Raw genomic sequence first — 18,457 nt, 5'->3', positions numbered from 1 at the left:
GGTTTCTAATCAGGGAGATGCAGCAGTGCCTACCTTCTTAATAGATCACTCATCACCAACGAATGTTTCCAAGAGTTGAGATAGTAGCCAGTGTTAAAGGGAAAGTTTAGCCTACAACATTTGTGGTTAAGGTGCATGTGCATGTAGTACATAAGTGGTAACAAGTTGATGAGAGAAATCTCTTTCTGAACATCAAAACTGTTGGAAATGTTTCCTAATGCTGGCCTTGAACTTTGTTCTTGCAGGGTCATAGCAAATAACATTTTCCTCTTTTAAGGGGCACTTCTCGGGGGAAAATGTAAATTTTTATTGGAACTTTTCAAAGGGCACCACAGCAAAAGCAAGAGCACCTGAGTAATTGCTGTTGGTGCCGTGGATTATTTTGAGGCTTGCTGATGTGTCAAGGACCTCTTCATACACAGATAATTTTATGAAATTGGTTTTTGATATTTTAATGCCAACAATTTTTTGTGAATGTGTGAGTGAGAAAATCTCCACAGTCTCCCTTTGGAGAGAGAAAAAGATGGTCAGTGACTTGACATAGAGTGAAAATAGTGACATGACCGAGAAACCTACATGCTCATACAAGGTAGGCAGGTGGGGAGACTTCATTGAGGAAATGAAGATCCAGTTCAGTTTATCGACAGCATCCACAAGGAGTTATAGTCGCTACAAATGGGCGTTGTGGGATGCTGCTACTCCAAGCGAATGCCAATATTGTACAATGATGCAGAATCTTTGGAGGTTTTAAAGCGTGCTGAGTCACATGTGTATTTGGATTGTAATTTATAGGGTCTGGGGAACATTTTTTTTTCGTACTCTAGAAACCAAGTGACTTATGACACCACATGTTTACCAATGCGCTCCGAAAGCTGGATTTCTTACAGTAAAAAAGTGTTTACAGAATCACAGCTCAACGGAAGAATACAAAAAATCATTTTGCACAGATGGCAGTGAACGATTTGTGCAACTTCTATGGAAAGAAAATCGGGGCTTATTTTCTTGTTCATGCCTTAGTGTTGTGTAGTGGCCAAATGGTCAAACACACTGGACTTCAAGCTCTGGTGTTTCTGATCACCAGAGTATGGGGTTATGTCCCAGTTTTCACATTTGTGTCCTTTAGCAAGATCCTTAACCATTATTACTCTGTCCTTTGAACTGAAAGTGCTTCAAGTTGAACCCTGACCAAACATATATTTTTAGGATGTAAAAAAACATATGTACACATTGACAATTGGATTTTGGGGGTATTCAATGTACTTAAAGCGCTCAGGTTTGCATGGTTGTACATCACATGGGGATTTTCAGTACAATGAACTAGTGCCACACTGTCTAATATATAGTGCAGTTGCCTGTAAAATGAACAGTATCAAACCAAAATTGGATTTTAGATCTTTCAAATCTGATAAGTGTAGTCAACAACACAGTATCAAGTTATTGCACATAAACATGGTACTGGTTCATTGAATTGCAAGGTAGATGTACAAACATGCAGTACATCATTTTATTCATCCCCTACATGTACCTGGATATGTCAGAACATGAACTCTCATAAGATACTTTGTTATAATCCAACAAAAACATGTATGGCGAAATTGTACTTTCCATCAGTTTGGGTGACCACCAGTGTTCCCTTTTGCAGACTATGTTATTTGGTTACTAATTCTGGTTACACCTCTACATGTATGTTTTGACACCCATTTGTTCTGACACTCAAAGTTTATTTTCACAATCCTAACCCTACCCCTATTCCTAACCCTAACCCTAACCTTAACGCTTACCTTAACAATAACAAAAACTCTAACCCTATTGTGTACATGTAAATCACAAGGGTTTTCAAAATATAGGGTTGTCAGAATAAAGGGGTGTCTGTTTAGAGCATTCATTTCATCACCAAACCAAAGGCATGGCTGATTTCACAGATTTTGTTAAATAGTTGTCTGATTTTAATGTCAGAGAAGAGAACGAAGAAGTTATACATTATACAGAAAGAATCAAGTAAAGAGAAAATCAAATAAAAATTGGAAAGTGATTTGTGCGATGACTTCTTTTGCCATAATGAGCTTCCACATCGTAGAGGTAACATAGAACAGCCAAATGAAACATAAGGGTCAAACGCTCTGGCCATTTATGGCCGCGATATGTTTTGGTGTTTTTAAACAAGAAGTTTTCAGGCTCCAGGCTTGCTCTAAGTCTCTTGTACTGTAGCCATTAAGGACTGTAAAATGGAAAGATCATCAATTCAAGCTATTCAATCGTCAGTATTTTATGTTAATAATATTACGACACTGACTAGAAGATATGATCAGTTGTCTACAGGCATGGAAATCATTGCCATTCTCATTAAGTGAGAAATGTAAGTCATGCGTAGCTTGCACATAATCCAGTGGAGCTGTGATGTAGGGCTGGGTCATGCTGTCTTAAACCTCAGGCTGTTTATGGATGTAGTGTACTACAGGGGACATGTTGTGTTGATGTTGGAAATACCTCTTAGTGTCATTGGCCTTGCCCTAGAACTAGGGGTTTGTGTACTGTTTACGAACTGAAGATTTTTAATCAATCTGGGTTTGACCATTGACCATGCGGGAAGTTGAATATATTTGTTTGTCTCTAGAAAGTAAATAGCTTTCATTCTTGCTGTGTAAGCAGTATAGCTTATGACTGAGGATCCGTTCTTACACAGTAAGCATTACTGTATAGTTGATCTCCAAGGGTGCCAGCCAAGTGGAAAAATTTATAACAACAGTTACGTTGAACATTTCCGCTAACCAGATAATGCATTGCCGCTGTTTTTTTTACAATAGAGATGTAGAAAATGTAAGCAAATTTACGCATTTTGGTGGTTAAATAATTGTCTTTGCTTGTTATAATGGCTGGAGGAACCAGGTCATGAGTAGCATCCTATAGTGATCCACACTCCCTGTTTATTTACTCCTACCCCAAGCATGAATCACTGGTCCCAAGGGGACAGCTAGGGGTAGTGAGTTACCTTATGAGGACACCAGTCATCCTGATGGGCTGTCCCTGATTGGTGGTGTACAGTGTACCATACAATGTTCTTGTACACAGTCCCTCTCTAATGGTATCAGATGTCATCACACTACCCAGGGTTTGGTCCTTGACTTTGGCAATCCATGCTTGCATAATGTCATTACTGGCCAGAAAAGAGACACACACCAGCCGGATCAGAATGATTTATGAAAAATTAATGCCTGGCAAATTCTTGATCGGATGCGTAGAGAACATGGAAAGCTGTCAGGCCATGTTGGTGATAGTATTTGGTTGAACACTTTGGCAAAACTAAGGCCGGTGTGAAAGTTTTGCATTGTGAGTTCACAAAAGTACACACATACACTTCTTTGCAGAATATTTGTTTCCAAAAATATACATTTAAACAACTAAAAATAGATGAAGTATTTAATGTATTACCAAGCTGTTTTGTTTTTCTTGAAAAATGTGAAGATGAATGGTCCAGATGGGAAGTCTCTTTTGGTATCAATATCACCACTCAAGTTAAATAAGCAGCAACTTAAATATCATTACAAAATTATTAGCAGTGGCACAGTGAGGTAAATCAATTAAGATATGTTATATATTTTAGTTCCACTTTGACAAACCAAGAATCAAAAAAATGTCAGGGACGCTAAGCTTGTTCTATGTATTGGTATTAAATGTTTAATTATGTACAGTCAGGGTTCTGCTCAAATTTTTTAACAATCTTAAATTGTGAGTTATTAATTTGCTAACATAAAATATTCACAAAGTATTGCCCTTGATACACCCACAAATTACAATTTATATCACAATAAATGTTTACTTCACTAATTTGCACCATAAGTTCCTGTATTGTTTCTAGGCTAGAGACTTTGTCAGTTTTGTTTTCTTCAGAAGACCCGTGGGTATTTAAATATAGAAAATGTAATAATCAATTCATTGTTGATGCTTCAATGAAAACTGTTTTTGGAGTTAAAATGAGTTATTATGCTGGTAGTCTTACTGGTACCTGTGTATTGTAAGTATAACTTCAAGGACATTTGCAAGGTTTTTATGAAGACTATAACATGTAGTTACTGCACTGAAAATGTATTAACAGGGATGTCTCATGACAATCCATCAACTTACTGTAATGTGTCTCCAGTGATGTGTTCAAATTAACTCAGACAAGTTGCTCTGAAGACATAGTATGATGGCAAAACCAAGCCTTGGAGAGAACTTAAAGGTGTTTTTACATCATTGGTTGCTGTTTGTTGCTGTCTTAGCCTTGAGTTTCAAGAAACTAGATAAGTTTCCAAAAGCATTTAGTTTATCTCAATTAGTTATTTGTTACTAAGAAAGACAATTTAGATGGGTCTAGTTTAAGCAGGTTTTGATGCAAGATTCATGCATAGAAAATAATTGTCTCACCATAACTGATGTGCATCTCCCCTGCATCTTCAAGGTGTCTCGTTGAGCATGAAGAAGCATCGTCTTTTCTTACATTAGAGTTTTAATCTCAGTGTCTAAACTCCGGTGGTATGAAACTTCTCATTATCGGGTGCTGTTAGCAAAGAAGTGGAAGTGCGATGTTCGGAATGAAAAATGGTGCGGACACTCAAACCTTTGGAATTCCAGGCTGTTTCACAGCTACTTAAATCAATCATCTTGTGGTACAATTATAAATCCCAAATCGGGCTTTCTCCTGGGTCCCATGGCAGGTCACCACTCTGCAAAAGTATCAACCCCTGCATTATGGGTAATCAAAGGGTAATGAGACATCTGGGAGAACAGGAGTGAAAATCTTAAAGGATAGGTTTGAAAGCTCAGGATGTTGTTTGTCTACACTAATAATTTATTGGGTGGACAGAGCCAATTAAAGCACCCCAGTGCAAAGTGAGAGAGAGAGGCTTCGGAGCTGTTAAGTGACAACCTTGTTTCCCCAGATGTGGCTTGGGGAGAAAGCTAAAGTGGGTAGTGTAAGATTTGTAGTACCAGGAGAACTTGGAAAGGAGCACGTGTTATTGTTTGGGTTTGTTGTAAATATACACATTAGATTTCACAACGTTAGAGTATCTAGCTGTATCAGTGGCATAAGAGTCGTTAACATCACAAGGCGAGAATGGAATTGCTTCTGACTTGTCATGTGCACCATGCGTTTTCTTTGCTCTCGAATGGCACTGGTTGACTTATGATTCTAGTGTGATGTGTAATTTGTCGTCATTTTCTTGGACAGCCTGGGTATATGGGATGTTTATTTTCATACTTTTTCATACCTCAATGAGAGTGGTGGAAGACGACGCGTGTATTTTTCTTGGATAATTTGTATCTGGAATGAGTTACCAGTGCAACAAATGTAGGTACCAACGTTTAAATATTTTAAACATACTTACTGTGAAATGGTTACATAATTAGTGAATTAAGCAGAAATATGTTAGGCAATTTTTGCTGCTTAAGCAGACCAATGTATGCGCAGGTCTCAAGCGACAGAGCTGTCTTTGGTGTGAGCAAACCACTACCTACTGAGCATGTTTTTACAATAGTGTTATTTTCCCTCACGTATTCAGCTTGAGGTAGCATTTGGGAGTCGTATAATAATAAAAATGTATTTTTCATTAATTTCAACAGGTGCCTTCCACTGTGATGGGCTGAGGGCTTCTGATGTTTTACCCATTCTGAAGGAAAAGATTGCCTATTGCTCAGGTACGTGGATTGGAGAGGCCTTATTAGATGTCGTTTGGGGGAAGATGAGATGTTATAGGGCTGAGGATAGACACTTGGGTGGTTAGGGGGTAAAAGAAAACCCATTAAAAGGGAAGACAATGGGCACCAATATGGATAGAGAGATAACACATTAGGGTGGAGGGACTATGAGCATCCAAGTTGTGGGAAGGGGGGGGGGAAGGGGAAAGTTTTCTGTTTCTCTTCTCTGTTTAGGGAGACAAGAATCAACCATTTTGGTAGGAAGGGGATGAAAGATACCCATCTGCATTGGAAATATACCCAAATTACCCATTTTGGTGTGACAGTGATCAAAGACGTGCTTTGGTAGGAATCACCGGGATCGAAGATACCCATTTTGATTGGAGGGGGATCAAAGACATCTGGTTGGGTAGGAGGGGGATCCAAAATACCCATTTGAATTTTGATGCTGCTGTGTCTTTGTTTTCCCCTCTGTCCCTATTGACTATTGACTTGAATTAAAAAAAATGTGTTTTTATCTTTGCAGGAGGGAGAGACAAGAGAGGAGGTCCCATCCTGACCTTCCCATCCAGACCCAACCTGGACAAGGTCAAACCAGAGGACTTACGCAGAGTGGTCTTCTATCTCAGCACTATACCAAGGTAAGATTAACTTAAAACTTCCATAATCTAGAGTTGTTGTTTTCTTGTCACCAATGGATATGTGTCATGACACTCACTATAAGTTTGTGAAATCTCTTGAAAGCAAAGATATTCACAGTTTTTCAGAACACCAACCATGCATACATCAAAGGGTTATGCCCTCCTACATGTATGGCCTTAAAAATGCATTGAAAGTTACAGATCATTAAAGATTATTGGATATCATTTGTGTTTAGTATTTTATTGCACATTGTAAACATAAGTTGTGGTAAAAGGGGTTGGTGGGTCAACACATTAGAGTAGTCAAGTTAATTGACTCTCTTTATGGCCGGCAATTGCAGAGTAAATACTGACTGGAATCTTTCACAGTTAAATTGATTATCTGACTGAACTTTGTGTGATGTTTGGGGGCTCATGTTGTGGGCTTTAAGTTCATTGTGTGGTATTTAACCCTATAGAAATTAACATTTCCCCATAGAAGTGCCCCTTACTAGCGGCAAATTGCTGTGCCCCTTCAAGAAACAAATTCAAGGCCTGCACCGATGTGTGTTGGGCAATTTCTGTGTCCAAACATGTACGCTACATCAGCCATTTGCCATGAAGAAACCATGCCTTCACAAAGTAAATAAACACACAATCCTGTGATTATTTACAACTCTCGTACTCTGACAGGATTATTTATTATACAGGAAATGCATTAACACTTTCTGAAGGCCTCGTAATCCCATAACACTTCTCTTCACACCTGGGGTTCCTGTCAGTTTAAAGGAAAGGTGTGCAATTGGAAACAGTCTCTGACCCAGTTTCTTTAAGCTTTTCACTGGTAAACATTTCTTAACAAATTTATCTGCTGAACACAATTTTGCAGGGAACCAATCTTAAGTAGAGTACATCAGAGTTGTGATTGGCTGGTCACCAATTTTGTGTGTGCTTAGCATACAAACATGATTTATGAAAGCGAATGATGCCCAGATTAAAAAATTTAGCAGTCATATTTTTTGTGTTTTACAAATTCACTGATACGTGATAAGCACCTCTTACTCAGTACGTCCTGACTTCTGTGAAAACAAAGCCATACTATTTGGGTGGGATTCGAACCCACAAGCAGGGTTTGATATTTGACAGAGCGGAGAAGTTTATTTGCTACTCATGTTCTTGTAAGTAGCAGATATGCATGTTCATAGCCTTGAAAATGTTTTGACAATTCAATATCATAGGTTTTCAATCTGTTGTTCATGACAGGAAAATCCAAAAAATGGAAGTCCTCTGGTTGAAACCGTGCCATAATGCAATTACAGACGTTGCTTTAAGAATGTTAACTTGTTAATACTTAAATCTAGTTATTAGAATATTAATACAACGTTGACATTCCTTTAATCCTTCAGTTTACTCTAATAACTACCAAGTGTAATTTGCTGCGATTCTATTTCATTATTATTGCTTACCACCCGTCACCGGCGCCTTGTTAATTAAACATGCACCAGAGTGGAAAATAATCAATAAATTCAATTTTGGTAGTGAGCAACTGAGAATTAAAAATCATTACAGTCAGACGGATTCTTCACAGGAATACATATGTGTTTTTAAATTTAATTTTTTTTCTTCTTCCTATTTTGTTTGCATTTTGAAATCATTTAGACTGTAAATGTTGAAAGAACTCATCAGTTCAATTTAAGTGTTTTTGATGTGCTCATTTTTTTAAAATAGAGTCTTGTAAAAAGGTCTCTAGACTAGGGTTGTTTATAACAGATTATAAATTTACTTATTAAGCAATTTTTGTTGAGTTGAAATCAGCAATAGTTTAGATATTAATAGATAATTTTTGTGCTGAAGCACCGGCGCCTTTGAATGGTTTATACAGGAGAGTTTGCTTATAAATGCTGTATTACCATAGTAAAGCAGCTCTATGAAGTTGTCCATGATGTCGAAATGATGTAAAATGTCATTTAATTTTGCTCTTTCAGAGCAAATATCAATACATGAGGTCAGATGTCAAAACAAACAAATAACATGACATTTATCCTGTTTTTCTTCTATTATGATCCAATTCAACCAATTCTATACTGAGAGGGGAAATACGGTATATGTAGGTCAGTGGGCTTCAAAATCAAGTCGTTCCAATTTGCGAAAATATATCGATGGCTGTTGATCTATTCAACACACGCTTCTACTAAAAAAATAACCTAGACTACTTTAAATAACATCCTAAGACAGTATTTACTTAAAGATGCTACTTTGTTTCTTTGACACAAAAAAGTCAACAGTTAAGAGATCGCTTTGTCCCAAGACTGTCCTCTTTGAACCGAAACAAAAACAAGTCTTTCAGATTCTGTTGAAACAAAAGCCCTGTGGGTTGGAGGCAATTAGCTATGATGTCAGACAAAAATCATCTGCATTACAAGCTCATTAAATTTTCATAGCGTTGACAGGGGTTATCACTCTGCACCATATTGGTACTTCAGTGTGAGCAGCCCAACTAGAGTTTTTTTGTGGACGCGTTGTTAAATAATGATGGAGTGGATTTCTTCCCTTCTCTATGCCCTGTGGAATTGACGTTGTTGATGTTGTTCCAAGAATTACGGCTTTCCCTTAACATCTTAAACATATTAAGCATTTGGGTTTTATATTCAAACAATCTGAAATATGGATAGTGTTTTGGAAATGCAGAAGGATTGGAGCCTATATTTTTAAATATAGTGATTGAAAAACACAATGTTCCCACTTCTTTTCCTGATCCAATTATTGTATTGTCATTATTTCTCATCATCCTCTTTTGTTCTTATTCTTGACAGTGAGGAGGCGAGAGAGCTTGGTTTCAGTGCCATCATTGACATGAGAGGATCCACCTGGAGTAACATCAAACCAGTCCTTAAAGTCTTACAGGTAAACAAATATATCTTATGAAATACTCAAGTCATTTTCATCATCTTTGATCATAACTATTGTTAGTGAACACAAAGAAAAAGGATATTGGAGAAAAGGAAGATTTGTGACTCCCAGCTCTATGGTGCCCTACCAAGAGTATCTGTCAAGATCAGGGAACGAATGATGAGGCTGGATGGCCACTGTGTTTTCCATCCAGAGCTAGCTGTGAGCCCCCTAGTTCGATGGAAACAGGAGCAAGGGAAGGAGGAAACTAACATTCAGAGATCAGCTGAAGAAAGGCGTAACACAACAAGAAACAACTGAGCTTAGGAAGCTGATGCTGGACCGGGATGCGTGGAAGGCGACCATCAGAGTTTCCCAAGGTGGCGTCGGCTGAAGACAAACTCTCGCTCAACTGACTGTGACATCCCACGCTAAAATCATGCCCTATTCTTGGAAATAGGTCAATAGTGTTAATAGATAAGACAACCACCACAATCAGCCATGATAACAATGTTGGTAGGGCAGCTAATTACACAAAATGTATCTGTGCACAATTTCTTCCACACACACTGCTTTTCTTTTGCTTTATTTAAAATAGAAATTCAATATGCTGTTACCTTAAAAGCCATGGCAGGTACAAGTGTCATCAATGTGAAACAAATAAATAAATAAGTAAACGAAATTAGGGTAGTTCGTAGAAAAAAACAACCACATTTTAAAAACATGGATGGGAAAAGTACACTGACCAGTAGTGCAACAGTTTCATTTAGCAATACACTCAATATTGCTTATTCTGAAACCAACTGGCTATTTATAAAGTGAAAATACATTTAAATCTTGCATGACAGTGTCCAAGAGTACTCTGTGTGGTTTTTTGGGAGTCAGACGAGCAATTTCAAGAAGCTCAGGTTCAGAATCAGGTTATATATAAAAAAAAGATCCTGAAATGTCATCGGAAACGCAATCCATTCACCTTTTTTCTTTAGCGCTGGGCTTCAAAAAAAGAAAGATCTGGATCTGCACACATGTGTGGCCGACTTGATCAATATTACAGTGAAAAGGGCAGACAGACACTTATGGGCGCTGAATGTTGTTGGGAAATATCAGTAGCAGGGTAATGAAATTGCCCGAATGAACCCAGAGTTGCACGCCTGGCTTTCTAGATAGCAGAATATTACCAGACAACTTTCAAGGTTAACTCAATTTTTTTTACATGAGAGTTTTTGTTTGTTTTGTTGCAAGGTTTTTTCCCCAGGTGGAATTTTCACAAAATGGTGCTACATGTACATGATGGATTTGGGTTTTATTACTCGTGAGTGGAATAGTAGCGGCTTCCAAAATTTGTTTAGATTTCTCTTGAGAATTTGAAATTTGTTGACTTTCCTTTACTACAGAGTTTTGTTTTGTTTTTTGCAGTACAATGTAAAATTATTTGATTTGGTTATATTTCCGTTTGATATAAAACAGCCTGCACTCACTGCACAGAGTGATAGTAATGTTATTATGAACCAACTATTTCCAACACTTAGCTTCCAACTTAAGTGTTAACTTTGCCATTGGCTTTGTCCTTAGTCCTAGGCCTTAAATGGGTTTGTTCCCATTAAACAATTTAAGATGCATTATCAGGATGAATTTAAAGGGAGGGGGTGGGTTAAGGCCCTTGCCTGTCAGACACCTCTGTCATGAGGTTCTCAATTTGCACATATCCCACAGTTCATTGCTTTTCTGAATGTGGGCCACACATGCCTAACGTGTTGAGTTATGCACCTAGTCTATACACCTAGTCTTTTTTCAAAATCGTCTCCAGTTGATTCCAAGTCTAATAGCACTTGGGTATCTGGAACAATCATCCTTGTTTTAGGGTGTTGGATGAGAGTGGGCTGTGGATGGAGGACACCTATAGGACAGAATGGGTATTTGGAATGTGGTGGAGGACACCTAGGGTGGAGGACAGAATGGGTATTTGGAATGTGTTGTAGAATCATTTCAAGGTTTGGGGATGGGTGTGGTAAAGAATCTCAAACTGACACACACATGTAGAGTATACATAGTGTCTTCATTCATAAACACACTTCCAGAGTCGGGCTTTGTTGCTAGCATCGTGAGGTATGACATGAATTTTGGGCCTACCTCTCTCGTGGCTTGAAGCTACGAAGCTGGCCAATTATTTGTTACCTGATTTTATTTGTTAAAAAAAAATGAAGACCAAATGGGTCGTGGGGTGTTGTAGAAATGTCAGATGGTAGATTTGATTATCATGGTGTATTCAATTTATCCCACTCCGTCTTTAGTATTCTTTCATTGGGTTGTGTGGCCCTCCGGGTGTTCCTTTTTCTCCGCATAGTTGATTTCATTGTTGACGGTGGAACATTGTCATGTGGTGAATGGTTAAACCTTTGGAATAGTACATTAAGTGATATTGGTAAAAGCAATTTGTATGTGTGTGTGTGTGTTTTTGAATGATTTTTAAGTATTCTGTCTCTTTGGATCAAGATGGAATGATTAAGATGAAAGTTACAAAGGTATGATCAGATTTGTATATAAATGTACTTGCTCGGAGATCAGCAATGTGTCTTATACTTATGATCATGGAACAAGTGCTTAAAAATGCAGGCTTTAGGCTCAAAGATATTCTTGTAGGCGAAGACATTGTTGATGTTTTAGATGTGACATTCCACACCTGGTGTTAGCTATAGGGAGTTGCTTAGGTGTTTTGGGGGTTTCAGTCCCAGCCTGTGAATTTGTTTTATCATACACATCATAACTTACAGAAAACGTCAGAATGTTTTTTAAGCGTTGTACTTGTAAGGAAGAACCATCGCAGGTCACTAAGAATCATGCCCTCTTATTAAACCCTTGAGTCATTGAAGCATATTGATTTCTGGACGGTCCATTTATACCTGGAAGACTGCACTAATCTAGCCCGCCTATTCTAGGTAATTTATAGTCTGGCTATGAATGAGCCTCCAGTTGTAGAACCCTAATTGCCAATTTCTTGGGTTTTTAAAACAAACACTCCTTTTCCCCCTAGAGAGCTGGTCTCAAATTATTGTATTACTGAGCATATGAAACCTTGACTTCATTAGAATAAGTGTTTATTATTGGTAGGGTTTGAGGTTATGCCTCTATAACTCATTCTACCATGAGCCCAATATAGAAATGTATGATTACATTGTACGTTAGTGCGTGTACATTTTCCACATTGTAATTTATTGGGCTCTGGATGCAGGTTTAGAAAATTTGAATCAAATTTTCTGCAAATTTTAATATAAAGTGTCCACATTTTTCACAAGAAATTCTTTTTAAAATGTGGATCAAGAAATTGATTGTGTGATATGAATCGTAACAAGTATCCACCAAGTTTGACAAAACTGTATCTTTACTACGTTGATTAATTGATTTGGTTTTTACTTTGTGCTTCCTTCACACAGGAATGTATACCTGACCACATCCACATGGTTTATATCCTCAAACCGGAGAAATTCTGGCAGAAACACCGGACAAGTCTGGGTAGCTCCAAGCTCAAGTTTGAGGTTAGTGGTCCGTTTACCAATAAACATATCAATGTACTTTATTATGTTGAAGCTCCTTTAAAATTGGATTATCAGCATTAGATATGCATGGTAAGTTTACCAATCCAAGCTCTTGAGTTTGAGGTTAGTAATCAGTTTACCACTAAACGTATCACCGTAAGCTATTACGTTGAAGCTCCTTCAACCTGTACAAAGTTGTTAAGTTGTTACTGAACCCTCTACGAACTTTGATATCACAGTTTAGTTCTTTAAGATGATTAATACATGTATGGTAAGGACTTCCAAACTTACAGCTTAAGGACTTGATATTTTGCTTAAAGTTGGAGTTACTACAAATTCCCTCATATTTGACCTTCACAGACCAGCATGGTGTCACAGGAAAGCCTACACAAGGTCATCGACCCCTCACAACTTACACCTGAACTGGACGGCACCCTGACTTATGAGCATGAAGAATGGATACAACTCAGAATGGTAAGCAGCCTTAAAATCTGCTCATTTTTGACATTGCACAATTCTTTTCACTCAATGACCTCATAGCTGCTCAAAAGAAACATCTTCAAAAAACAATTAAGTATTTCTGTGCTTGGCTTAATGAATATTGCGAAGAGTACTACCTTTTTTTGTTTGGATATTTTGTTGATCAAAGAAGTTGAGATTAGTGTAGCTGGGTTAGCAATCCAAAAGACAGCTGGCCAGAAAGCCCTCTCATAGTAATTGCAGAGTTTGCTAATTGATACCAATAGAGGGCGCTATAGTCATCTCCAAGACTTGATTTGGGGAAGTATTGTTTTGTCTGTGATAGGTTAAGTTAACTGGGAGATAGGCCAGCTGTGAATAAAGTGACTTTGGCTTGGCTGCTGTATCATACACTCTAGCCGTAGCCAAAGCCAAAGTCTTAACTTCAGACCTGGCTTTTTTAGAACCAACACTACGCATCAAAAGTGATTTACACATAGTGCAACAGCAACCCTCACCTGAGTATACTCCCACCATGCAAAGATTCAAATCCTACCTATTCTGTATCTACTCAATTTATAAATTTGTTTCTTCCCCAAAGAGTGCCAGTGTATATTGTACAGTAATTTATTAAGTGATAACATTCACTCTACTTTGTAATCTCATTAGGCTGTAGAGGACTTCCTAACCAAAGCCTCCGAGCTCATGCACCGTCAGGACCACCTCAAGCGAGAGATGAACTGCACTAACTTCTCCATGACAATAGAGGGCGCTCAACAGCAGATTGAAGAGCATACCCGCCTGCGGGAACAGGTGTTAGAGATCCCGGTGGAGCAGATCAACCAGGAGGGTCAGAAACTTCTACGCAGGTATAGGATTTCAACCCCTCCCACACCCCCAAAACACTTACACGTGTACACCTACTGACCTAGAGAATTGTCAATTACAATGAATTTATTTCATGCCCTCCCCTTGGGTTTGGTACATAAAAACGTACCAAGGATGTTCTCAGTCTGTCAAACAACGAGGTTTCCTTATAAATTCTCAATTTTATAGAGCTGCTTAAACAACAAGGTTTCCTTATAAGTTCACAGTTTTATAGAGCTGCTCAAACAACGAGGTTTCCCAATTTTATAGAAAATTTTATAGATAAAAATTGCTTAAACATTTTCTGCATAGCAAAAGTAAGCAGGATACCAGTCACAGATTGTACTTACAACATGGTAGTTTGGCTGGTAACTTTATTCTGGTAGGTTTAATTTTGATGTGCTTAGCTATTTTTTGTGCTTAAGCAGCTCAATTTGGCCCTGGTCAAGTATTCTCTGAGTTCTATTCACATATCTCTAACCATTGAGTCACTGTGTCTTTGAGATTTAGCATAACTTCCAGCCTTTAATTGCTTTCTTGATCTTGTCTTATGTTAGAATTTGCAGTGGTTTCAATGGCGATGAGTCAACGACGACAGACTCCGGCTACTCAGGCAGCTCCCACGGTAGCTTCACCAGCATGTCCAGCATAGCAGCCAGCGCAGACTTCCATGGTGTAGTACCCCGTGTTAACCGCATGATGGATAGTGTGACTGCCACAAGACAGCAGCTGCACCAGCTCTGGCAGATTAGGAAGTTGAAGCTTGAGCAATGTCTGGAGTTGAGGTTGTTTGAGCAAGATGTTCAGAAGGTAGAACTAGCTTTAAATATTCACTCACTTATTAGTGTATTTATTGGTTGCTTAATTATTTGCCTTTTGTTTTTTGTAAACCGCATTGGTATTTCTTTCAGTTGTGAAATGCGCTATTGTATAAGAATTAGCTATTATGATTATTATTGTTATTAATGGCTGAATGCTACTGGGGGTTTAAGATTAATAGTACATTTATACTGTGGTTTCTCCATGGCAGTTCAAAGCTCTCATTATGCTACAATAGGTAAGAGCAGTTGGAATGATGAGACTCAGTATAAAGCACCTTGTCAAAGTTACAAGATGCTTTGGTGCAATCTGCAGCGAACTGTGCAAGAAACACTGAGTTAAGCCCAAACTCCTAAATGATATGTGTACTGAGGTTGTGCCTGATTCCACAGCAGAGCCATAAAATTGGGCCCACAATTGAAGTCAGCCGAATTGGAGCACATGGTTAAGAAGAGTTACATTGTAATGAACATGTTGTATTGACTCGTTGAGTATATTTAAACAGTTGTTGTTACTTTTGATTCATAGATGTTTGAATGGCTGGCCCATCAAAAGGAACTCTTCTTACTCAACCACACAGAGATCGGCACAATGTCACAGACTGGTGAAGAACTTCAGGAGGAACATAATCGCTTTGCTACCCAAGCAATGGTGAGTCAAAGCAATAAGGTTCTCATCTAATCTATTTGTTCTGATTAGGGGTGATCAGACAACCAAGCTTTTCCACCAAAGGTATAGTGTGACAAACGAACTGTTTAATACAGTGCATTAACATTTCTCAGGACATGTCACATATAGCAATTTACAGGCAACCAGTTCCAGGAAATCTCCAATCAGAAATGTCATTTATATTTCAGTTTCATATTGTTTTCTTGGGGATAGTGCGTTACAGGTAGAATATTTCTATTGTGCTGCCTGAGTGTTCCTTGTGCATGCAGTGCAAGTGGTTGCCTCCAAATAAGTTGCCTGAAACAGTTGCCTTGTAGGTGAGACAAAGCCCGTAGGCAATATTTGTGCAGTAAGACTCCCAGCAACATGCTATACGACTCACAAAATGCTACAGTAACTGTGTGTAACACCATTGCAAGGGATTCATAGGTCATTCTTCAATACTACTTTCTCTCTATGTGCTTGACTCTATTAGGGTATGTACGTCCACATCAACCAGATAGTCGGCATAGCATCGCGACTGATGGAGTCAGGACACTATGCTGCAGAACAAATTGAACGTCTCACCCACAAACTGGACCAAAAGTGGCGGGCATTCGCCGTGGCGCTCGATGAACGGAGCACGTTGCTGACAATGTCCGTTGCCTTCCATCAAAAAGTTGAAGAGGTTTGTAAATATTTGTTTTGATCAAACCAGTCTTAAGTTTTGCAGGAGAATTAGAGGTTCAAGACACCAATTAAGTGTAGTAACTTCACATGTGACATTCAGTGACATGGAACTTTGAATATATTATGCCAAAGCTTGAGATTCCTAACTTGGTTAATTTCTGCCTCTCTTTTTAGTTTGGTAAAACTTTTTTGGTTCTAGTAGATTCTCATTTTGCTTTTTTCTTCCCCCCATAGTACATGTCCAATCTCTACGGCTGGGTGCAACAAAGCCAAGAAGAACTTGAGTTATCCAATGAGATCCCAGACCTAGAGACCAAACTACACCATCATCAGAAGCTGTTTGAGACCATTAGCCAGTGCTACTCTGAGGTTAGTATATATTATCTGCAGACATGTTAGCTGATCACATAATTACCTGAATCGTTAAAATTTGAAAATCAGAGTCCAACATCTTGCTGTGCCCGGCACATCAGGTGCACATCCTGATGACTTAGCAACCAGAATTTAGTCTTGTGCATTGGACGATGCGCTTATATAAGTGCAAAAATGTTAATTGTTTAAGTGCAAAAATATTTGAAGAAACGAATTCTGTTTGAAAATTAAAAAAATGTATCAATACGTAGTCTAACTGGCTCAAAATTGGGCAGTCCTATTTTGACTGCAGAATCTATAAGTTGTGTAAATATTTTGATTGTTTTGATAGACATATTTTTTTGAACTGAATTGAATTGAATTATCTGAATACTAATTCACAGAGTATGCTTTCTGTGTTATACCTATTTCCAGTTATGTGCCGACGGTAAGTCCCTGCTGGATGCTCTCCAGCAACCGCTCAGTCCCGAGAGCGAGAACTCTGTCACGGCCCAGACTGATTACTCTGCCTCAGCCAGTCATGTCCTGGACCTAGTCCATAAGGTGCTTCACCATCATAGACAGCTGGATGAGTTGTGGCAATCTAAGAAGATGGGTTTATGTCAACGGATTCAACTTTGTGTGTTCCAACAGGATGCTGCACAGGTGAGTTAGCTAATGGGTTTACTCTATGGGTTTATAGTTTCATCGTAAGTTTTTTATTCTTAAATCCTTGTGCGTGTATCTTGTGCTTTTTTTGTATCTGCCTGTCGTTACATTTTCACATTTGGTGTGTTTTTAAAAAACTTGTGTGAGCAATGCAATTTCTTCTTTTGAGGATCAATAAAGTTTTCTTATGTCTTATGTCTTATGTCATTTGGTTAAACAAGTGGGTTATGGGTCGTCTAATGGATTACCTAATGAGTTTACCAATGGTAAGGTACCCAATTAGTCCATTGGCTGGTGTGTTAACCATTGGGCTTAAGCAACCAACGGGTGAATAAATGGAAACATCATTGGTTTTCTTTATCTAACAGGTTACCAAGTGCGTTACCAATGTTGTTACCAATGGGTTAACTAAAGAGTTCACTTTTTTTTTATGGGTGTATTAATGGGTTTACCAATGATTTGACCAGTGGGTTCATTGAGGTCTTCCTGTTTGTCATCTCATAGGGTTAGAAAGTAGTTAATGGGTTACCAACAGGCATTGACTTGGTTACCCAAAGGTTCCACTGTGGTAATTTATGAAGTGATCAGCATCCTTTCTCTCTCCTAAGGTGCTGTACTGGTTGGAGAATTACGGTGAGGAGTTTCTGGCTAAGCACACAGGTGTGGGTAAAACGTTACACAAAGCCAGGGCTCTGCAGAAGAAACATGAAGAGTTTGAAGCAATTGCTCAGGTAGGTCAAAATAATCACTATCAAAGAAAACTACCACCCAGGAAGAATCACTAGACAGTGGATGCCTGTCGGGTTCTTGTCTTAGAATTCAAATATGTCCATTTTCTCCTTATACTTAAAAGTAGGTCAGATGTGCTTTGTTTTTCATTTGTGCAAAGGAAATAGTGCCCTCAATGTTTAGATGAGCATAGGATTCTGGCAAGGTGATAAGAGATCTGCAGAATGCCCTAGAGATGTTGGAGTTAGGCATCCACAGCTAGAGTAATATCCAGTGATTAATAATAGAACATTCATAGAAATAAAACTTAGAGAATGCTGGTCTCAATTCCTGCTGAACACATCTTTTATGTCAGCTGTGTTCATAGAGTATGCATACAATATGACATGCTTGTACGGCAAAGTCATCAAGATTAACCAACAACTTTGCCTTACAGCTAAAATGGCAGGGTGCATGAATTGCCTCTAATCAGACACACAGAGATAACTTCAGAAATGACGTATCCCC

At 38.5% G+C, this 18,457-nt stretch overlaps 1 protein-coding gene across 1 annotated transcript in view; it reads left to right on the top strand.

Annotated features, from left to right (window-relative positions):
- The window catches only part of LOC117291415 (kalirin-like), a 95,374-nt gene that overhangs the window by 15,713 nt on the left and 61,204 nt on the right, over positions 1-18,457 (top strand). The window contains exons 2-13 of the mRNA XM_033773069.1: positions 5,602-5,676; positions 6,203-6,317; positions 9,110-9,200; positions 12,617-12,718; positions 13,079-13,192; positions 13,847-14,046; positions 14,602-14,854; positions 15,392-15,514; positions 16,008-16,199; positions 16,436-16,570; positions 16,988-17,218; positions 17,830-17,952. Of these exons, the coding sequence (XP_033628960.1) occupies positions 5,602-5,676; positions 6,203-6,317; positions 9,110-9,200; positions 12,617-12,718; positions 13,079-13,192; positions 13,847-14,046; positions 14,602-14,854; positions 15,392-15,514; positions 16,008-16,199; positions 16,436-16,570; positions 16,988-17,218; positions 17,830-17,952 (1,754 nt within the window). The remainder of the gene's footprint in view (positions 1-5,601; positions 5,677-6,202; positions 6,318-9,109; positions 9,201-12,616; positions 12,719-13,078; positions 13,193-13,846; positions 14,047-14,601; positions 14,855-15,391; positions 15,515-16,007; positions 16,200-16,435; positions 16,571-16,987; positions 17,219-17,829; positions 17,953-18,457) is intronic.

The sequence above is a fragment of the Asterias rubens genome, chromosome 6 (assembly GCF_902459465.1).
Source record: "Asterias rubens chromosome 6, eAstRub1.3, whole genome shotgun sequence".
In the NCBI taxonomy this organism is placed as follows: Eukaryota; Metazoa; Echinodermata; class Asteroidea; order Forcipulatida; family Asteriidae; genus Asterias; species Asterias rubens.
The sequence above is the reverse complement of the archived record's forward strand: the minus strand, read 5'-3'. Positions and strand labels throughout refer to the sequence as shown.